This window comes from Siniperca chuatsi, linkage group LG14, assembly GCF_020085105.1.
Source record: "Siniperca chuatsi isolate FFG_IHB_CAS linkage group LG14, ASM2008510v1, whole genome shotgun sequence".
Lineage (NCBI taxonomy): Eukaryota > Metazoa > Chordata > Actinopteri > Centrarchiformes > Sinipercidae > Siniperca > Siniperca chuatsi.
The window spans coordinates 6,822,651-6,846,055 of NC_058055.1; the positions used below are offsets into that span (position 1 = coordinate 6,822,651).

The following is a 23,405-nucleotide window of genomic DNA, read 5'->3' on the forward strand; positions in this document are numbered from 1 at the left end:
TAAAGCACCTCCCTCAGTAAAATTAATCCTATTTTGATAGTGCTATGTTGTGCATCCAGCCTATTCTGCGTGTACTATGTTATAGGTGTTACATAATGTGGGGTCATACAGCTGACGGCGAGTGGCTGTCACGACTCTGCCAGGGAGGAGGTTGGGGGGAAGGGCTATGTGTCCCTACTGTAGTATACGTGACACCGTATACACCATATACATCCAGTGACCTTCCCTGATTTCAAGCACAGGAAGGTGCTGCAGCTAAGCACTGTTTACTGCAGAGATGTACTGCACTTGTGTCGGACAGTGCCAAGAAGACACTCAGAGGCAGAAATTGTGCCTGTAGAATGCTGTGTCACAGGAGATCTCCGCATAGACTCACTCTCCTCAACACCCTCCCTCCTCTGTCCTCTGCCACATATTTGCCTCCTTCACTAGATCAGTTGCTGCCAATGCAACAATTTCGTGATTGGACACTGTCCAACCACTGGATGGGGTGTCTCTCTTTTCTGTCTTTGTGTATGAGTTTACGCTTGGGAAGAAGCCACAGTTTAATGCGGTTGATGTCAGATGGTGCATGCATGGCAGTCGGAGCATCTTCTGGTTGCCGGCGGTACACTCTAGGCTTTACCACCTTGTTTCTGAGGGAGAAGCATATTTATGAGGAGATGTCGGTGAAGGGTGAACAAGGAGGGAGTGGGGGAGGAGTAAGGGATGACAGGGAGACAGGGAGAGAAATGAGAGCATGTGAATGTGAGAGAGGGAGGTAGATGCGCATGCAGAGGGTGGAGCTTAGCATCCGGCAGTTCCCTCTGTCTTCCTTTCTCTTCTGCTCTCTCTTCTCGCAGTTTCCCCCCATCCATTCGTTACAGTTGAGAAGGCACATCCGCAGTCATTTCATCACTTTTGCTTTTTCCTCAGTTCTAACTCAGCTGATCGTGTGGACTGCTGCTCATTTTTGTATCTTTATGGACTATCCTCCCTCTCTCAGCAGTGCAACAGGGGCTGTCTTCAGACACCAGCGTGCTCTCTCCCCACTCTAGGAGTGGTGGGGGGGTGGGGTGGGTTCCTGAATGAGAGCCGGGACTGGCGTGTTGTCCCACAGCGCCTCTTAAGAAGGGGGTAACGTGCAAAAGGTGGGGGGGAAGAGGGGGGGAAGGCAGAGGGGTTCGGAGTGGACGAGGGGTGGAGAGGCTTCGGCTAGGAGAAGAATGGTTATGCCGTCTCCTCGTGCACTGGTCGTGCTGCTGCTCTATAGGCTGTGTGTCATTCAGGCACAGCCCTGCCTCTTCTCGACATGAGCCTCGCAGGAAGGGTGTCCTGCTCCATGCTCAACTGCTTTGTAAGTCCACAGGCTTTTATTTGGGTGTTAGTTTTTGTTTGTGAGTCTGGTTTGTGATGGGTCTGTATTAAAGCCCTCCCCTCCATAACTCGCCTGCTTGTGTGTGCCTGCCGGGCAATAAGTGGGGGGTGGGGGTGTTGGTCGACACACGTGAGCGCTGCGGTGATTAGCATGTAACCAACACGGACTCTATACCCCACATACAAATAATTCCTTAGTGTCTTCTCCTGCATTTGATGATAAAGCTACTTTATTACTCATCACTCACCTCTGTTGTATAAAGGGCTTTGAGCTGCCAGTATGTTGATTGGCAGGGAGGAGGGAGAGAGCCTGTCTGGAGTAAGACATGTAAAATGTGTGTGCGGCTGAGAGTGAGCACATTGTGTAGTCACTGTTGCAGCCTTAGAGCGGTGAAGTGTGTTTGCTGCAGTGGAGGACCTGCATTGAGCAGCTTGTGGTATTGGGATGTACAGATAATGTTGGACAATGACTGATGAAGAACAAGTGTTTCTCTTGGTTTGCATCTTGAGAAGGTTTAGGAACAACACTGGGTGGTCTTAGCCTCATGTCCCTGGGCCTAACTTAGATTATGCTTCACAAGTTAACCTCTGACCTTTCAGTGACGTCCACAGTCTCTTTTTCAACTAAACATTCAATTTCATGCTTTCACATTCACCTGCCAGCTATCCCATATTATTGGTCCACTAAATATAATATTGGACTTTCCAAACTTGGTCAAAAATATCACAGATATTTATCGTATTCATATATTTTGTTTTACAGTAATGTTCTTATGGATTTTTCTAAGGCTGAGAAAAGTAGCATCTGGTTATAGTTTAAAAAAAAACAAAAAAAAACCTATCTAAATAATTTGTCACTAGGTTGAATGAATTGTTCAGACCTCAGTAGTGCTCATTTGTATAGCACTTGCTAAAATGGTTAAAAAATACTTACACTAAGTAAAAACATGGATATAATTACCACTAATATAAGCTATACATTTTATAACAAGGCTAATATTCTTCTGCCATGCTAACAGCTCTGTTTGTAAAATTAAAATTTTGACTGATGATGGTGCTAGATGGAATGTAAAGGGCTCACCAAAGTTATTGCAATTCATCCTGGGAGGGCAACGTACATGTGTGCAGTGTACCTAGTATCACAGCAATCCATCCAATAGTTGTCAAGACATTTCACTCAAAACCACAATTGTCATCCTCATGGTGACACTAGAGGAAAAGTCAAGGGATCACCAAAGTGATTAGGCCTTAATTCCTCATCTGGCAACCATGAATGTCTATACAACATTTTGTTCCATTCAGTAGATATGGAGCTATTTCACTGGATAAGTGACTTTGACCTGCTGGTGCTGCTAGGTGAAAAGTCAGGGGATCCCCAGAGTCATTAGGATTCAACCTTTAGGAACCATGAATGTCTGTAAAAACATTGATGGCAATCCATCCAATAGTTGTTGAGATATTTTAGTCTGGATCAAAGTGGTGGACAGACCGACATTGCCATCCATAGAGCATGGCTAGCATCGCTAGCATGGCTAAAAAAATGATCAGACAGTAGCAATAGGCAGAAGGTGCACAAAATGGAAATCAGATTCAGTGCACTGACTTACTGTATCAAGACAGCACTGAAGGATTCCTGTCATTATAGCATTGCACAATGTGATGCTAACATCACAACATTTTCAACAACAATCAATGTTAATATTGGGAAAGCTCTACTTTAATTTCCATTACTGTTCCAGAGAAAGCTTTGGTTATAAAGTTATCATGTGGATCAGGAAGAGTGCAGCTGCTGGTTCCTCTTCTCGTTTCTTTGTGACCAGACACACTTTATATGTCTGTGGCGCAGCTGAGTCGGCAGTTCTTCTATGTCAGTGGCTGTATAATTTAGTATCCATGTCCTCTGTTACTTAAGTGGACCACAGCTCTGTCAGTCTCCTCCTCTGGAAGAGGGCTGCAGTGTTGCTAAGTTTTTATCATCATGACCATTGTTGTGATCCAACTATTGGAAAAAACATCTCCCGTTACTTTTCCTTCTATCTCCAATATATCATGTTTATCTCCCTCAGCGATATGTTGTCTGCGCCAAATGGAACTATAAAAAGCCTAATTGAATTGGTTAAGATTTTTCCGTTACTCAGATTATATTATACCCACTAGCTAAGTGAATCAGGGGTGTAAGTACAGCCAAGTGTTTTTTGGGGATGTGCTGTAGGCTGTAGACCTTCTTGCACCCTCTTTGGTACCTGTGATGGGTCTGGTATTGGGTCTTACCACTCTGCCTGATGCCAAGGCAATAACACCCCTAAGAACTACACAGTAGGTAACACAGTCAATGTGTTATGATACTGACGAAGCTGTCATGACCACAACGTCCTGATAGAGGACAAAATACAACAATATGAAACTGGCACTTAGCTGGCATTTGGTGCTGTTTTCTCAGTATCTATTGCCTAAAATCTGTCTGTGCTTACCTGCACAAACATCAAGTTTTTCTCTGTTGCCTTTGAATTGTAATCCAGTTTAAGCTGCTTTCTCAATTAAACATTATCCTTGCTTGTTTTTTTTATATTTTTGATGTTTTTAGAGGGCCTTTATTATCAACCAGTACGTTACATTTGCTACATGTTCCCTTATGTATGTATGCCTACATAGATTGATCTGTTCGCTTCTCTGTATGCTACAGAATATTGTATGTTTCAGATGAGTTCTGCGTACTTATAGAAAATGCTGCCTAGTTTCCTCAGCTCTTGGAGTACAGCCCATTTATAAGACTGAAATGGGAGTGATCATTTAGAACACAGTGGTCTATGAAATATTAACAGTCTGAGAGAGGACAGAGAGAAAGAAGTGCATTTGAAAAGATTCGTCATACTCTGCCATCTTTTGATCTTGACCTATTACTCAGACTGCACTGCCTAACTCAATTCTCAGAAAATAATATTTTTGTCATGATTGTTTTTTTTCATTTCACATTTGCTGGTTTTCATTCTGCCCTGTCCTTGCATCCCCTGTATCCATCCACCCTCGTCCTTTTCTTACTGCCTGACACCTTGTTTGGCATCATTTGTCATACTTCAGATAATTTGTCAAAGCCTCATTTAATATGTCCAAAAGAGCACATACCTGGACACTTACAAGCAGACATATAAGTACATGTTCTCCACATATTTAGGAGGTCACCTCTGCATCATTGAGGTGATTCTCTAATCTGCAGAGCTCTAGGACAAAGCCCCGGCCAGATTAAGTAAATAATCTGGTGAGTAAAGACCGCAAATTGTTTCCAAAAGCTTTAGAGAGAAAGGGACTCTATCTCTAAAAAGAGGTTGTTGTATCCATGGCAACCAGACACTTATTCATGAAGACTGTGCCAGTGTCTTTTTCAATCTCTCTACCTATTCTACCTTTGTATTGTCATTTTCCATTCACACACATTCAGAAATCTCTGGAAGGCAGTTTTCCACACATGCTTTCCCCAGACAATTAATTAAAACCTTATTTTAGTGCATTAAAAATGAGCCCTGCATGTGTTTGCCTCCACATACACACCATTAACCTGCTATATCAGGACTGTCTTGTCAGCTGCTAGCTGATACTATCACTGTCACGGCAATACATGTTATCAAGACATTACATGTGTTATCCATTCTAACATAAATATTTGAGAAATGCATGGAGGCATATGTGTGTATTCACGCATGCCTGTCAGCTCCAGCTTTTTGATTGCTGGTTGGACAAAGCTGGGGGAGGGTGCGCAGGCTCACAGCAGTGACGAAGCAAAAACATGTCGGGCACAGGACAAACTGTGCTCCATCTTTGTGAGTCGGTTGGAAGTGAGAGCATTTCTCTTTTCCTTTTTTAATCTTCTTTAAGTTGATTGTCTGGTTGTGGACACAATGCAATGGACCAAATATCAGAAAACACAAGCGCCTCACTGCTTGTGGTTGCTTGTAAATGTAATGACAGACCTGTCTTGATCAAATGTTTTCTTCCATGCAAAGAGACTTGTGAAGCTGAAATATCAAGATTGTCTGCAAGAGAGGTTTTACTTGGTACAAGTCTTCCTTCAAACACTGCTACACTGATGTCTGTGCTTTAATGCAGCTCAGTCTGTTTTACTCTCCTTGACATTTTCTGTCCTTTTGTTGTCTCTTTAAACTGCAATAATAACTTTTCAGGTAAACAGTTTGAAGTGTAGTATCTTCATTCTAATGTTTAAGAAGTATGTTTACCACCAATGCATCAGTAGCCTGTGTCATGGATTTATGGAGCAAAACAACATCTACACAGCTTTTAGTCAGCAGTTTTTTTCCAATAAAGTACACTGTGTTCTAGCAGCCCTTTCAGAGGAGTGCAACGTCAGGGCTGCTCCATAAGAGAATTGAGTAAATGGTGCCAAGTATCTACCTGGTAGTGCAGCACAAGACCTATAGGAACCAAGGGAGTGGATTGTGTGTGTGTGTGTGTGTGTGTGGATTGCATGTTCCTCTCAACTGATTAGCATTTAATTTCTTAGGGGGAGGCTCTATATCGATATCTTCTTCAGTAATTTATGATGGGCTGTCTGGCACGCCACACCAACTTAATTGCCTTTTTAAAAAAATGTAAAAAGAAAAGAAAAAAGCAAACGAGGCTGTGCCTGGATGGCTGGCTGGCGGTTCAGACTGCCCAGCAACAGTGTGTGAGATCAGCCTGTAACGACATGACCCTCGCAGGATGCCTCTGACTTATGGCCACTGTTATGGTCCACCTATTCTCAGCTGAAAATAAGTCGAATTGTTGATGCACAGCTTCCTCATCAATCTGATGCCAAAGGCTGACTCCGGTGAAAGGTCAAGAGATTAGTGGGGTTGCACTGCAGAAGCATTCGGAGGAGTTCAGACTAGTTTACCAGTCTGACATTGAGGCTCTTAGTGTCAGCTGGAGTATCTTTTTCTCAGAGACATTACCGTTTTTAAATGCTATATATAATATAAATTAAATAAATAAATAAAATTAATTACAATTTGAAGGCTTATGTAAACGTTCTTTCCCACTCAGCTGCTCGTTTAGACCGTGATTACAAGCAGCTGAGTGGGGAAAGAACGTTTACATAAGCCTTCAAATTGTAATTCCAAGTCAGAGATATCGGGAATTTCTGACAGCAACAATATCTCCCACTTGGTGAAGAACTACAAAGTGTGAACAAATGTTTAGCAAAGCAACATGGCTGCAAAGCCACCATTGCTGGCAGTATGTATGTTTTCTCTTGTTTACGAATCGCTAAAAATACATCAAAAGTAGCTAATTTAGGCCAGTTAGACTACACGTTGGAGCATCTTTTAAGGAGTGTAGACATCTCAGTGTGGCACAGCCTTGACACCCAGCTCCATGGCTGCAATCAACACTGCCATTTATTACAGTTTATGGTGTAGAAGTAGCAGGTAGACTGGCTTTGTGTGGTGGTTTATCCCATTAACCTCTCCCACACACAGACCGTCCCATCCTCATAGTAAGCCTTCAATACAAACTCAGCAGCAGCAAAGGATTCTCCACCCGAGGACCCCTAAGACCTTGACACCTGTTCTGTGTTCTCGCTAGACTTAAATTTAGGGCTGCAACTATCAATTATCACTATTGTTATTGATTGATCTGCCAATTTTTTTTATTTTCTTGATTTAATCATTTTGTCTATAAAATGTCAGAAAATAGTGGAAACTATCATTTACATTTTGCCAGAGCCCAAGGTGGCGTCTTCAAATTACTTGTTTTGTCCGACCAACGCTCCAAAACCCAAAGATATTAAGTCTACTCAAATCCTCACATTTAAAAAAAAAAAAAAAAAAAAAAAAAAAAAAACTTGAACCAGTAAAAATTTGGCTTGCATTCATGAAAAATGACTGAAACAATTTATGATCTCTCTATGTTTTTTAAATCAGATAGTGACAAGTTGGTGACTTGTAGAGGAGGGGTTGTTACTGTAGGAACACTATCTCCATCTGTTCTGTCCAGATAGCCCAATTGGTGGTATGTTTATCATGTGTTTAATCACCGGCTTGGACCTTTGGATGACAGAGGTAATGTTTATAAACATGGCAGGAGGTTTACATGGTGAGACATCAGGGGGTTTCCTGCCATAATGTATGACATTTTGCTGTCTGTTATTAGCAAGAGACCAACCTGAGTCAGTAGATGTAGTCCACTAAAAAAAAAAAAACAGGTGACTACATTCTGCCTCCCTCTGGTCCCCCTTCAGGACTCCATTGCTGTTTTCATTAAGGAACAGCATCGACATACGGTCGTGCTCAAATGGAGAAGCCAAATCCAGCAGAGTAGTAAAGGTAGCAGTCTTGAGACAATAGGAAACCAAACTGGATTCATCCTCAGTCGCTGCACAAATGACAGAGAGAGGCTGGATGTGGAGTGAAAGACATGCCTGCACATAGCAGATTGGCATAGCTAACAAACACAGACCTGGATAATGTCAGAGTCACGTATACTGGGAGCAGAGTTTCTCAATGCATCACAACTATGATCAAAACCTGAATAAGACTCAAAATTGAGATACTAGTATACATGTAAATGCACTTTATCTGTATACTTGAAGTTATTAAGTGAAAAAATTGTTTTTTACAAATGGGTAAAAGAGAATAAAGCCTTTCTGCCGTTTTCTGTCCTGTGACTGAAATATGACCTGCATATAATGAAAGTGTTTGCTCAGTCTGCGAGGGGCACTGGCACTAAGCTGCAAGGACAGGGTTGACAGCTCTCTCTGTTCCTCTCTCGTTCTCATCTCTGCTGCTTCTTGAGGTGTTGCAGTCTAATTTTAGCCAACCATCCATTATAACTGGTGTGCACTTGATAAGACTGCATTTGCATGTTTTAATTTATCAGCAACCTTAGAAATGTAACATTAAATTAGGTTACATGGTCCTCTTACACGGTCATAGAAACGTTTGGTTATCGGGTATCAAAAGTGACCCTAGCAAGGTTTTGTTTAAACTCTGTAAGAAGTCAATGTCAGTGCATGACTCAGTAAAATATTTCACACACTTGACCAGTTTTTTATCCCAGTATCTTTGTTTGAACAAGACTGTAACACCCAGTCACAAAGTCTACAGGTTTTTGGTATCTGATGCCCAGTACTATTTATCATTTACACATGCAATAACTACCTGCACAGTGCCAAAGCAAACAGAATATAAATATGTAAAAGTTGCGTTCTTCCTTAAGCATTATTGTTAATTAATCAGGAAAAATGCTGTTTAGGATGTAGTAGTCAACATTTTAAAATAGCTTGCCTCTTTGACCACACAAGGTCATGTGTCCCCAATTTCAAGGAAATTTTGGATCTCTTGTAGTCAATATTTAATCTCCTACGTGATGCCTGTGAGTTAGATGGTGCAGATTGTCAAATTCCACCTGGCATGCATCTTACATCAGAGGCTAACCACCCTGATAAATGCGCAATACAAGAACACTGAGACTGTGAGACTGAAACTTTGGGTTTGATTTTATGGAAGATTTTTTGTTTTGTGATGGCCCTTCCAGTGTTCTTTCTCGTGGTCTGATATTGTTATCAAGCTGTATTGGGGTTGGGGGTTTGTCTGTGTTCCCACCCTGCTGTGTCGGCCTAAATGATGACAGATGTGTTTATCTGACCACCTCTGCATTGTGTTTTGTGTCTGACAGGGTGAAGAAGGGCCTCCCAGTCTGGAGTATATCCAGGCCAAGGACCTGTTCCCCCAGAAGGAGCTGGTGAAGGAAGATGAAAGCCTTCAGGTGAGCTGAACAGTTTTCTTCAACCCTTGACAACTACTGCTCCAGAGCACAGTCCCATCTGCTCTGACATCCAGCTACATGTCTGTGGAGTAGACGAGGAGCTGGTGAAAAGACCAAGCGTGGCACGACCTCATCTTCAATCCTGGCTCCTGGCGTGGCACTAGAGTGTTCCTCTGACACTGATGAAGCTTGGGCCGCCACTGTGTAGAGTGTGATTGCCAAGATATTACGGCAAGAATCACAATTCAGCAGGCTTGAGGCCAGACACAGAAGGATTGATGATGACAACTGAAGAGCAATGTATTGTTCTGCCATACTTAAGTGGAAAAAGTTAATTTGAATGCAGCTGCTGCCCACGCTCTCAGATATGGCATCATACTTCTAAAAGAGCCAAATTTTCTTCAGTTTTTATTTAGAAAAGAGATTCTGAATTAGTCTGCCATATTAAAATAAGGGCATATGTTTATGCAAGGCCTTAACAAGAACAGAGGGAAAGTTTTGAAAGCAGGAAGTTGAAAATGCTTTTGTGTGTACAGAATGCAAGGGCTGAAGAAGGTGGGATTCACGCCTGTCTGTAGTTGTAGTGGTTGTTACATGTGTGGTTATCACACAGACGGAGCAATGTCAACATGCTACATGGGTTCTTCTACTACACAGCTTTCTCTAGTTGTCCAGGGTGTGGCATTTTGACCATTATTATTAAACATTATTTTAACCATGGACATCAAACAATTATTATATCACCTTGACATGCTTTCACTGTTTCTAAATAAATTCTTAATCACCTAATTAATTGTGTTTATTATTTATGCCAAAAAACAGTTTATCCCTCAAATTTAATATACCCCTCACTTCTGTTTTTAATATACTTAATAAACATAAATCTACATGTCCTTTATTCAAAGTGCATTAGCTAAACACTACTATCCATACAACACTATTTTTGGGCCAGTATCAAGTTGAAACTATTATTTCACAGTTTTAGTTTTATAAATATAAATGTTCATGTTATCCACCTCAAAAATGACTCACAAAACTTTGTCTTCCCTTTTTAATGATCAACTAAGATTTTACATGTAGAGATCACTCTCTATTGTACAGCTGTATCCCACACTGTTCCTCAAAAAAAGCAGAAGTCACTGCAGAGCATAAAGAACAGGGCAGCTAAAAAGCATTTAGGTCACTGAAGTGAGAAGGACTTGTAAGTCTATTCCACAATGAAAATTGTGACGGGCAACTTGCGCTGTGCCCTCCATGGTGTTGAGTTTGTGCTCTCTGGCCGTCTCGTGGTTAATGGAGTTGAGCATCGTGTGTTTGGAGAAGGTGGAGGGATATGCCCAGCCTTGGGTCACTATCTGTTGTTTCTGTTTTAATAGTTTTCAATTGAAGCATGTTTCCACTTGGGTTGCAATGAAGTGCAAGAAGTATCAACCTGTTCAAAAGTGTTTGTTTTTTTTATTATTATTATTATTATTATTATTATTATTATTAAAATTCAAAGGACAAGTCAAAGGACTTTGTGTGTCCTGGTAGATTTCTTTATTTCCTGCTAAGCAGAGTGAGAAAACTGGAGTGGATCTGTAGTGTCCAACAAAGTTTGATGCTGTATCTTAATCTGAGGAAGCAGAAGGCATAGCTTTTCTGTACTAAATACTGTTCTCATATTTGTCACCTTGCAACATTTTCTGTCTTTCTGTACTCTTATACTTCCCCTCCCCCTGCATTCACACGTGCAGTCACTGATTTTGTCTCTGCTTTTGTGTTTTTCTTTGTGTGCAGGCACTCCCATGATAGTTTCACTGACAGCTGATGTCTCTCACCACAGCTTTCCCGCAGGCAAATTACGGGCATTCCCTACCTCACCATATTTAATACCCTGCTGCCTTTGCTCCTGTGTGCGTGCAAGCCATGGTGTGTGTGTGTGTGTGCAAATGTGCTTGTCCTCATAGGCAGGCTGCTTGAACCGGAAGTCATGACTCGCAAGTCAGAGAGTGTTATTCACGGGTCTCTTTCCCTTTCTTTTTCTTTTTTTAATCTTTCTGCTACTGAAGGCTTCAAAGAGGAAACGTGACACAGTATCTTCTGATCTTCTGCTGTACTTGCTGGCTGCCTATGACTCATGCACCTACTTTTGGAGCACAGCTTGTTTAATGCAGCTCCCAGTCTGTACAGCATGTTAACTATAGCATTCTCAGCAGGACATGAGCAGCACACAGACTCAGTAGCTGCACGTCCTCGTCTCAGCCATTTCTACTGAGGCTGCTTGAGGCAATATTTAATGCACATTGGCTAAATCCCCTGACTCATGATGAATGCAAAAATGCTTTAGATTAGGCATACCCCTTTTCTCTCCTTTTTATATAGCAAAACTGTATCCACAGATTTTGTCTGTCAACTACTTCAGAGTTTTCAGCTTTGTTTGTGCACCAGCTTTGTTTGTGCGCCTGTCACTTTAAAGTTGGTCAAGTTACAGAGTTGAAACATTTCTAAATACAATGTGAGATTTTACTGTCGGATTTTAGATATTCCACTTCTTAAAAGTCCTAGTGCTGGGTGCCAGGGGCCTGCTGCCTATATTTGGCTCTGTTGGTGTCTGAAAGCCGAGTACTACGTGCTCCATTTCCCAGGTTAAGCTGTACTCTTTCCCTCATCGTGCATCCTGTCCTGGCTCACGCACACATTTTCAGTTAGAGATGAGCAACAGCAGGTGCAGTGATAAATGTCAGGGGTTTTATTTGTTTTTTTAACACAAGCTCTCTGGGCCAACAGTTATCAACAATCTGATGCCCTGACAGCTTTTGACGCCTTGCCAATCCACAATATTCCTTTTTAAAAGAAGAAGAATAGTTTTCTTTTTATTTTAAATTTATTCTATGTATTTTCTCTTTGTTTGTTATGAGTGGTAAAACATAAGCTGACTGAGAAGATGTGGACTTGTGTTTATGGGTTTGTCAATCACATCTAGCTTGTGTGTTCTGTGCAGTAACTAAGGCTGTGCTTTTAACCGTGTTGGCTAATGTTGTTTCAAGTAAGCCTGATTTTCTGACATCTTACCATAATCCCCCATCTGTCCTACTGCATGTCCTCTTTTAACATGCACCAGTGGGTCCTCCTCTGCATGACTCAGCAGTGCATGCTAATGCAGGATGAGGTAATGTTGTCTCTAAGCAACACTGTTGTCCTCACTACCAGCAACTAAACAACGACAAGACCTGAGTCGCAGTTTGTGGTCCCCAATGACTATGATTATGTTAAAGCAGCCAGAACTAACATCAGTGCACGCAGGTGATCGCACAGAAGTGATGACTAAGAGAAACTAAAATGTGAAGAGGTCATGTAAATGAGGAATGAATTGGCGTAACACAATCCTCAATTTGTCAGATGAGAGAGAGTGATCCGAGCGGTAAAATATCTCCCAACAGATTTTACTGTTTCACATCAGCCAGGAGGAATGTTTTATGCAAGGTGATTGAAAACGGTTTAATCTCTGTACATAATGTTATAGCTTAAATCCTCCTGATCAACAGCAGTCGTGAAAGGTCTTATAGTTCACTAAATTCATCATTTTCAAATCCCCTGAAAAAGCAGCAGCTACCAGAGTGGTCATTGTGAAATTGAGCACTCTGAAAGTGGTTGGACGCTTGCATCTTTATATGAATTCAGACATCTTTTAAAAAGTTGGCAACTGTAGCTGTGTGTCTCTTCCACGTGGTCGGCTTTTAAAGCTAATGCCCTGCCTCAGAGTGAAATGAAAAATGTTTTCTATTAACCTCTGTTGGGAACCAATTATCTTAATGTAGGGGTCTCGTCGCAGCCAAAACCTCGGCTTGGCTGTGCCTGCAATAAAATGGGTACAAGTAAGAATGTTAATGGACAGTTTGGGATCCCTCACTGTTTTGTCAGCACTGGTGCAGACAGTCTCCCTCCCAGCCCTGCCTCTTGTCTGCCTGCTCATTCAGGCTCACCAACAAACCCTCTTTGCTCACAAAGGTCCTTCTGTAAAACTGCTATGTGCTAATTGGACAGCTACACGTGCACAAAGTTTCCCCCATGTCCCCCTTTTTGTCATATCTGTAATGTCACTCCATCCACAGTCAGAGCTTTTAGCTTCTAGTAGGCAGGACGGTGCAAGCATGAACTTTGCCTGTTGGTTACTGTATGTTTAGTGCTAGTTATTGTTTGAAAAATATAAAAAAAATACAGAAAATACTAGTGCCAATGTGATACTTGAGTTTCAGTAACAATACCAAAATGATACATTCAATACTTCCCTCTGAGGAATATAAACAGTCTGTTTTAAACTTCTCACATGCATCAGTGTTCAATTTTGTCTTAATAAAAAGAAGCTCTACAATATCTTTGTCTGAATAAAATGTCTTAAATTAGCAAAATTATTATTAAAAATAAGAAAATATCTAATCAAAGAAGTAAACACGACTAAGAATCTGACCAAGCATTTCAATGCTAATCTGTTGACTAGCTAACATGTTTTTTTAGCCATACTAGCAGTGTGGTTGTTGGGATGGCAATGTTGGTCCTTTTTGAGGGGGTCCAACAGTCGGATGGTTGGTCCACCACTTTGGTCCAGACTGAAATAATTAATAACTATTTGATATTTTATTTGTACAGCCATTCATGGTTCCTTTGGTGATCCCCTGACTTTTCATCTAACGCCTCCATGAAGTTGATATTTGGGATTTGAGCGAAATGTCTCGACAGCTATTGGATGGATTGCCGTGAAATTTCGTACACACATTCACTGAATGGCATTCACTGCCACTAAATGTTGCAATAGGGCACCAGCATCTTAGACCAAAACAAAAGGGTGCTATGGCCCACCAGACTCCATTGGGGGAAAAGTTATTTTACCTTGCAGATCATCGTAAAACACACTTCATTCAAGCTGGACAGAAACAAAATAAAACTCACCAAAACCGTCTTTCCACTGTTCCAACAATCACCAACTCTGGTATGGTCAAATTAAATCCTTTATTCACCGCGTTAGATGAGAAAAGAAATAGCCGTTTTATCGCTTTCCTCAAAGATAACAGTTTCACACGAGAGACTCACATGCACTAACACCCACGCAAGGTCAGACCGGCGACCAAAACAAAGAACAGAGAAACTCAGATGACAACACACATGGAGTGTGACGTCATTCTCTGCTCAGGAAGCCATTACGCCACTATATGTTTACATAGCAAATAGTTGTTTGCTGCTATATTAATGTTTAAAATCTTGTATGCAGAACCTTTAACTTTTCCATCTAGCACCATCATCAGGTCATAATTTTAATTTGTCCAATATTTTGACTTATGACCAAATACCTGCAAAACTAATGACATTCCCATCAGCCACAGCTGTGCTTTGGGTTAATGCTAATTTGCAAATGTTAGCATGCTAACATTCTTAACTAAGACGGTGAACATATTAAAGGGGCAATATGTAAGATTTGGCCAGAATTTTTGATTAAAATATTAAAAAAATGAACTAACATTATCAATAGAATGTGGAGAAGTAACAGTTATGATGTGGTAGCTGCACGGCTAACTGAGCTAACTAGCTAATGGCAGCTATCAGAAGTTATGACCTGATATGTGACATGCTGCCCCCCATTGATTTAGGGGGCAGCATGTCACAGTAGTCTCAATTCTTACATATTGCCCCTTTTTAAACATCAACTTGTTATATATTGTCATATTAGCATTCAGCTCAAAGCACAGCTGTGCCTAAGTACGGCCTCACAGAGCAGCTAGCATGGCTGTAGACTCGAAGTCTTGTAAACCAGAGTGGCAATGTTAAACGTCTGTTTATTGAATTGAATATATGGAAATCCTCAATAATAATAACCAGCTTGGAGAACACAGAGTACAGCTTTGGAAAAATAGAAATGTGGATGTTATGATTATACTGCCAGTAGACATAATAAAGCCCGGTGTCATGTTTTTGCTGCTTAAACTTCAACAATCTGGTTGTTTTTTTGTCTCTACAGGTGCCATTCCCAGTTCTTCAGGGGGAAGGGGTGGAATATCTTGGCCATGCTGATGAAGCCATCATTGCCATTTCTAACTACAGGCTCCACATCAAGTTCAAGGACTCTGTCATCAACGTGAGTGCACGTCGCTGGCAATAAACACACAGGAGAGCCACAAAAGTAGAGTTTCACTTCAGTCCAACTGGCACGAGTGTCGATGTGATCTCTGCTGCTGCCATGCCACTACAGAAGCCAATAACAGGAGAGAGGAGGCTTTAATGCGTAGTTTTGACGCACATAGGCTTTTCCCCTTTTCCCCCATATACATTTTATAAACACATAATTGTGCTAACAAGGCAAATAAACCTACAAGTATATTACATGGGGTACCCGTAAAGCGGTTTTAATCATATCATAGCGTAGTTGGCATGAAGTTGTTTGTACCTCAGAAGTGGCGGGCCCTCTGATCTTCAGGCAGGAGAGGTTTAATGTGACATCCAGGCTTCAAAGGCCTGGCACTGATGTCCACCAGCTCGGTCCTGCTGACGTCAGGCCTTGCTCTAACACAAACAGGCCAATTGTTTGCATTCATTGGCAGTGAAATTCCTCCTTCTTCCCAAATTCCAACTTTTCCAGAAGGATTCAGCTTCTGGAAAAGATGACAGGGATTTGAAAAAGGAGGAGGTGAGGGCAGATCACCAGGATTTTCAGGACGCCTCTTCAACTTGACTTACTTTAGCAGAGGAGAGTCAGATTAATGCAGTTCAAACTGACTGTTACTGCCTTGACCCCAGCAGCACTGATGACCTCCGTATGAATGCCAGCAAGCCACAACCTCTCACCCACACCCCCCTTCACAACTCCTCCCCCTTCTTCTAACCTGTTTTCTTGCCCTTTGCTCCCGTCCATGTTTGTCTTTCTCTGCATGATTGCCATTTGGCTTGGTCATGTGCTGCAAGTAGCACACTCCATGATCCACTCAGTTATCTTTCATCTTTCAGCCTCTTTGATGTTTTCTTTCCTTTTAACTCTTCATTTCCTTTTGTCTTGAATTTTTTTGGTTTAATAGTTTTTCCATTTCCTCCTGTCTTGTGTCTCCCCTCCCTCCTTCTCTCTCTGTGTGTGCTCCATGGTGTCACTGTGTTTTAGACCTACCCAGGTGTGGACAATGAGATATCTGTGAGTACCACATGATAAAACACCACCCTCTGCCACAGTCTAGACAGCTTAAGTCATTCAGCTCTTCTTCACTTAAAGTGATTACAGAACACTGAGGACAAATTGTAATTTACATTCAACTTAGTAGTAACGCTGAATTTATTGTGATTTTCTTTTGAAAGCAAAATAATTGTGGTGCAGTGTGTTGGCTGACCTTGAGATTCAATAAAAAAACAAGTACATGAAATAGTATATTCCCATTCATACAAGGTGCACAAAGTGCTGTTTCATAAAGGTTTGACCAAAAGTGAAGTTGCGTGGGTGATTTTGTAAATCTTAGCAGCGCCTTTTGTTAACACCTCAGTCCACAGGATATCTTAAAAGCTTAGAAAGCACAATAAACAATCCTGTGGACGAAGCCAGGTTTATAGCTGTTCATTTGTATCATAACAGAGATCTAGAGACAAAGTTAAAATAGTGCAGTGTGGTTGAAGCTGTACTATGTGTATTGAGCCTGGATTCAGCCTGCACTAGACCAGAGGGTGGTAACCTCTTTGCACATGTGCTGTGCTCTCTGACAGCGGGCCATCAGGCTGATCACACACGCTCTCTGTCTCCCCCTACAGGTGCCTCTCAGGCTGATAGAGAGTGTGGAGAGCAGAGATATGTTCCAGCTGCACATCATCTGCAAAGACTCCAAAGTTGTCAGGTAAGGAGAGCAGCTCACTCACACATTAAGACATCATATTATCCCTGCAGGCAGATTGATGCTGTTATTAACCAGCGTAAATACAGTACATTGGTCTGGTATGCATTTGTGTGAATAATACAATTTCAATTCTGTCTGGCCAAGAGGAGGCTATTTATATCACACACTACTACTCTTAAATGCTAATCAATATTTCCAGGTTTAAAAATAGCAGTTACAAGTCTTACAGTAGTAATAAAAGGATGTTAACATAATTCTAGTTCTATTCTAGCTTCTCCATCCTTTCCTCTCCTCCTGAATTACTTAATGACATTAGTGATTATGGATACCATGTCTTGTGTCCTCACAGTTACACAGGGTTATCCCTGTCTATGTAAAGTATATTACAGGGTGGAAATACAATATTCAACAAAGTTGTCATAAATAATGGTTTAAAGTTTGGAAAGCCACGTAAGCATCAAATTGTTTTTAATGCATGTTTTTTTCTACTTTCGGTTTATGACTTCTCTTTTGGTTTGCATTTGTGTTATCATGACAACAGACTTCATGTCCAGCTATTTTAATTTCAGTATTTGTATGTGCAATAATACTGAAACAAGTAATTAAATAAGTAGATTCATTGATTAGTCAATCAACAGAAATGTAATTGAGAATCATTTTTGTAAGTGACTGTTGTTAATGTCATTTATCATGGAAAAACATAAAAAAAGCAGAAAAGAAATATAAAGGCTGTTGCTTTGAAGAATTATGGTGTACATTTTCTTCCAGTTGATACTACTATCCTTATAATCTGTTGTCCATACTGAACAAAATAAGGATGGTGCAGATAGTCATATTTATTGTTATTTGGACTTATTTTAAACATGATCAGATGGCAAATATATAACTACCACTAAGCATGCTTACACTTGCTTAAAAACAATTTCAAGTAAAAAAAGCATGGCCTGCTTTTATTTCACAGCAGACTGAAATTCTCGTCTGTTCGTCTGGACATCTGTAAAAAGTTCAAAGTGGAGTCTTCAGATTCTCAGCAGCAGATGTGCCAGCGGCCTCTTGGTTCCTCATCATTTAGCAGCCACATTATTACCCCTGTTTAAAGGCTGGGAAATCACTGAACATCTGAAGAAATTAGGTTTTCTTGTTTTTCTCCCAGTGCACAATGCATGAAGCTGTAACGAGAGATTTTAGATTGCACTTATCGTTCTAATCTTCACATTGGGTTCTCCACAGATGCCACTTTGCAACGTTCAAGCAATGCCAGGAGTGGGTCAAGCGTCTGAACCGGGCCATAGCTCACCCGTCCCGGCTGGAGGACCTGTTCGCCCTGGCCTATCATGCCTGGTGTCTGGGAGGCAGCGCTGATGATGAAGACCAGCACGTTCATCTCTGTCGCCCAGGTCCATACACACACAACAATCAAGACTCAACTTACATAAAAAGTTTAAGAGCAATTAGGCCTCTGGGATTTCTTATTTTGTTAAAATATTGAATTCCCTAAAATAATTTCCTCTCGCTCTGTGTGTGTGTGTGTGTGTGTGTGTGTGTGTGTAGGTGAGCACGTGCGTCAGAGAATGGAAATGGAGGTCAAGAGGATGAACTTCGACACACAGAACATCTGGAGAGTGTCAGACATAAACTGCAACTACAAGTATGTCACAGATACTTTACCATAAATAGCACATAGACACCTCTGTCGCTGCAGATAGCTGAACAATACTGTAACTGTAAAGAGTCATGATGGTCGTTTGGAGCAAGAATGGTGAGTGAAGGTGTTTCAAAGAGCTTTTTGAGAGCTGTGACAGGAATTGGGCAGGAATAGAGACATTGTAACTACAATGTCGCCAGAGCTGAACAGACTGTGACCAACAGCTTGTGTGTGTGTTGGCACGTCTCAGCACTGTCAGGAAATGGGAGTTTTGAATTTGTGCTGAATTACAGTTACTTTGGGGGGGATAGTAGTCAGGTTGGAATTAAATTACAGGAGTACACTGAACACAGACATTATATTATAATGTTATACTGTTTTTCTTTAGTATCAAAGTAATCCAATGATACTTGTCTGTACATCTATGGGTACACGGCAGGAACTGCTAATAGATAATTCGGCATTCTTTTAACGGTGCCAAATTGTCAAAATGAAAACAAACAGTGTCAGACTTTGAAAACCCCTGGCAATGAGGTTAGGTTCCATTGGTTACCCAGAGTCATGATAAACATTCGTGTCAATATATATCAAAACATCCACAGAAACTTTTCAAACCACTTCTGCAGCATAATCCACTTCTCTGCCATTAATCCATATATTGAGTATGTTCCAAACAAACCTCGCTTTACCAATAAATTGCTAGAAACACTACTTCCGTGTCACACTGTCACCTCCTCATAGCTTTGAAGCTCTAGTAGAAAGAGCTTATTTAACAATTTATTGGTGAAACAAAGATTGTGTGGAAGAAACAGATCCGTAGAGCTCAACAGCGACTTTAATTTTCCGGAAGTGAATTTCCCGGAATTTCCTGGAATCAAGCCAACCAGCTACGAGATGAATCATGACCAAAAAACATTTGATTCGGAGCAGAAAAAAGGCAAAGGTACAAGACTGTGTACATAATTATTTTAAGAGTGAAGGAACTAGCCGTTCGCAGGTTCACGTTCACTGGTAATAAACATTTCCATGGTAACAGCTAGCTCCACCAATTAGAGACGTCGCTGTAACACTTTAGGATTCTGGCTAGTGTAGTATTTTTCCATGAGATTGCAAATAAAACATGTTTTTCTTAAAACAAAGTTGAGTTCATACTGACTTGTGGTTTCTACAGGAGCGTATACCATCGTTTCACAATCGCATAGCTCATGGTAGGTCTACCTTGGATGTTTAGACATGGCTAATAATCAAAATCCTCTATTCAGAATATGAACATGAATAATTCACTTCCAAAACCTCACTGTTGAGCTCCATAGTAGAGATGGAATATGCTACTGGAGTGGTTTGAGACCTTTCTATGGACATTATGATACATTTTTGACATATTTGGTCTGAGTCTGGGTTGCCATTGGTATCCATTGTAACTGCAGTGGATCCAAGCTGACTACAGCTGCCATTCTTCAAAAATGAACCTACAATTTTTCTGAGTGGTCTTTCAAGCCTACAGGAGGTGAGTATTTAATACTCAAAAGATATATTTACAGTGGACTATTTCTTTAAATGCCTTCAACAACATGGGTCAATGTGTATACTTGACCTCTCAGGCCAGCAGCACTCTCACCAAGTCCAGTCTTTAACGCACACAAATAAATAACCATTGTAGCACTCACTCAAGCAGAAATAATGTAGTATACCAAGTGTGCGTGCGTGTGTGTATGTGTACGCACCAGTGTATCAGACTTTTCTGTCTCCTTTGCTGTCTGGGCAAATAAATGCTACAAAAAAAGGTCAGTCTGCTCAGAGGGCCCAAGAGAGGACTTCCTGCTGAGGGAGACAGACACACAGGACAACCGGCTAATTAAACAAGTCGCAGCCTGCTGAGACCCATGACTCAGCACAGTATTTCACTTTTTCTCTCTCTCACTCACACACACACACACACACACACACACAGACACACACACTGTGTCTCCCTCCCTCCTCCTTAGACAGTCAGCAAGTGAATAGAAATAGAAGAAAGTATCATAGGAAAGGAGGTGGAGACCAGAGACAGATGGAGTCAGGCAGTAGCACTCTGTGATTTGTTCTCTGCCAGATCTGAGAGGTTTTGATGCAGTAGTGACCCTGAAAACCAGAGCGTTTGTGTATGTCTAAGAATGTTGCTTGCTGCAGCTCAAAGCACTATTTCTTTTTTGTTTTTTTACGCCTCCTTGTCGGCGATCTCTATGGTAGCCCAGAGCGGCAAGTGAGGAAAAATTTAATTCTGGTGATCCATTTTCTTCTCTTTGAGAATGACTTCCGGATGGGAGCCGAAACGTCTTGATTCTGAAAACAGTGTCCAGATGACTACGACTGAAACTTTTTCTAAGTTACTTTTTTTTTTTTTTATCTGTGAAAACAGGTAGGGGGAAAAGTTTTGTCTGGATCATTGTTTGTTGTTGTAATACTCATTTCGGCCACAAGAGGCTGAAGTGAAGACATGACAGTAATGTTACATAACTTGCTAACATACAATATATGTACGTACCTTGTGTTTAGAGTGCATAGAGAAATTAAAACTTAAGTGGAAGGAAACATGAATGCTTTTGGTCCTAATTAGAACATGGGGTGGTGATGCACTTCAGCCTCTTTTGGCCGAAATGAGTATTACAACAACATTTTATTTTTTTTCTCCACCTGTTTCACAGATGGTAAAAAAAATTTAAGGAACTTAGAAAGATCATCCTGGCAAAACCTTTTTTTCCCCACCTGTTAAGTCATAAACACAGGAGAGAAAACAATTTAGATCAGATTTAGAAAATGGATCACCAGATTTTTTTCTCTTCTCAGGGATTCCGTAGATAGCCATGGCCGGAGGCACTATGTTTTCGGGTTGTCCGTCCGTCCATCCGTCCTATTCTCGTGTACGTGAAATCTCAGGAACACCTTGAGGGAATTGATCAGAATTTGGTGGTCAAAGGTCACTGACTTCACAAAACACGTTTTTGGCCATAACTCAAGAAGTGACGCTAGCTACTCGTGGTCCTGTGAGTGAGTGAGTTTCACCTACAGCTCATAGAGAGGCTGCGCATTTAAAAATGCCAGGAGAAAACAAAAGCACCACATATTGTGTAGCTATACTCTATAAGAATCCATTTTTACATAGTAATCATGTACATGTGTACCTGTTTAGCCAATACATCCATGATAATCCTTCGCTAATCAGTTCAACAATGTATATTCACTGGAATCAGACATATGTATCATCAGTATAGTGATAACTTCCATTTAGCCAAAAAATACACCTTATACCTTTTTTATTCAATTCCTTCCAAGTATTCACTACATATATTATGAGTCTGGACGGACACGGATCTAAACTGCAACTTGACTTGTTGGCGGAGGCATACAACCGCAGGGCAGTAATTCTAGTTTCTCACTGAAAGACTCCTGTTGCTCGCACAGCCCTTGTGTACTGGCTGCATAATGTTTGCAGCAATATAAACTGCGTTTAATCTTCCTCTATAAAAATAATGCATCTTGTCCTTCTTGTCCTCAGGCTGTGCTCCAGCTACCCGCAGAAGCTCCTGGTTCCAATATGGATCACCGACAAGGAGCTGGAGAGTGTGGCTTCCTTCAGATCCTGGAAGAGGATCCCTGTGGTGGTCTACAGGTGGGTTTACTGACACACAGTCATACATACAGTATCACATGTTTTCACAGGTTTGCACAAGAGCATTTTCCTACTTGATATTTAGATCTGCATTTGTGTTTACTGACTATAACCTTGAATTTCAGGCACCAGAAGAACGGGGCAGTGATTGCACGTTGCAGCCAGCCTGAGATCAGCTGGTGGGGCTGGAGAAACACAGATGATGAGTACCTGGTAACATCCATCGCCAAGGCCTGTCAGATGGATGCCGGAGCCAAGGGTACCTGTGGAGCACCAGCCTGCCGACAACGCGGGGAAGCTTCCGACTCCTGCGATAGTGATTTTGGTAAAGCAGTTGTTTGATTTATGTATGCAGATTCCTGCATGCAGTGTACCTCCTAAGAATACATTCAAAGGCCAGTTATTTGTGAAAATGTCCTTATTACTCCGAAGGAAGAAAATAATTTCCATCGTTAATTTTCCTTATTTCCAAAGCGTACTAACATAAGTGCCAGCAATACACCGTTTTCGTTTATGCCTTCATACATTGAGCTTGTTCCGCAAATACATTGTCAACAATTTATAGTGAATTAAGTAGCATTAAATCACATTTATGCTCCATTTCCTGAATTGTTTGCATGCTCCCATTTTAAAAGTAAGTGTGTGTATTATAACATTAATGTTATACATTATAATCAGACTTAGTTACAGAGATGTTTTCTAGGCTCTAAGGGGGACAACTGCCAGTGCACGTAGAGAATAACAACTCTTTGCATCTTTTTCAAACTCGTTTTTGTTTTGTTTTTGTTTTCCTGTCTTTCTGTTTTTTATTTTGGTTATTTTTCAAAGATGATGCCAATATGTCAAATTACAAGTGTGACATGCATGTCTGAAAGGGTCTTTAACACCATTTCTGGGTGCACAACAACAGGCAGAAAGTGAGTGGCAGCACAACACTGAGTGCAGAGAGAAGTAGTTCAGTTGCAGCATCAGAGTAATTGCTTCCTTCCTCCGTGGTAGCTGTTGAAAGCAGGTCTCTTGTGATCGTCACCAATAGCAACACTGTGGTTGTCATCAGGAGGAGATATTTTCAGTAGGTTACAAATAGTCATTTCCTGTTAATCATGTCCCTGCTACTTCTACGATTCCGACCTTCTCCTTTCACACGTTCTCTCTC

At 41.1% G+C, this 23,405-nt stretch overlaps 1 protein-coding gene across 5 annotated transcripts in view; it reads left to right on the plus strand.

Moving 5' to 3' along the window:
- The window catches only part of mtmr4 (myotubularin related protein 4), a 45,623-nt gene that overhangs the window by 12,417 nt on the left and 9,801 nt on the right, over positions 1-23,405 (plus strand). For 2 of the 5 annotated variants that reach the window (XM_044221151.1, XM_044221152.1), the window contains exons 3-10: positions 9,025-9,114; positions 15,107-15,223; positions 16,238-16,267; positions 16,873-16,955; positions 18,186-18,352; positions 18,507-18,603; positions 22,136-22,249; positions 22,375-22,574. In XM_044221151.1, coding sequence (XP_044077086.1) covers positions 9,025-9,114; positions 15,107-15,223; positions 16,238-16,267; positions 16,873-16,955; positions 18,186-18,352; positions 18,507-18,603; positions 22,136-22,249; positions 22,375-22,574 — 898 coding nt within the window. Of the gene's footprint in view, positions 1-1,166; positions 1,337-9,024; positions 9,115-15,106; positions 15,224-16,237; positions 16,268-16,872; positions 16,956-18,185; positions 18,353-18,506; positions 18,604-22,135; positions 22,250-22,374; positions 22,575-23,405 lie in introns of those variants that run through there. The other 3 variants (XM_044221148.1, XM_044221149.1, XM_044221153.1) reach the window with 3 other exon arrangements.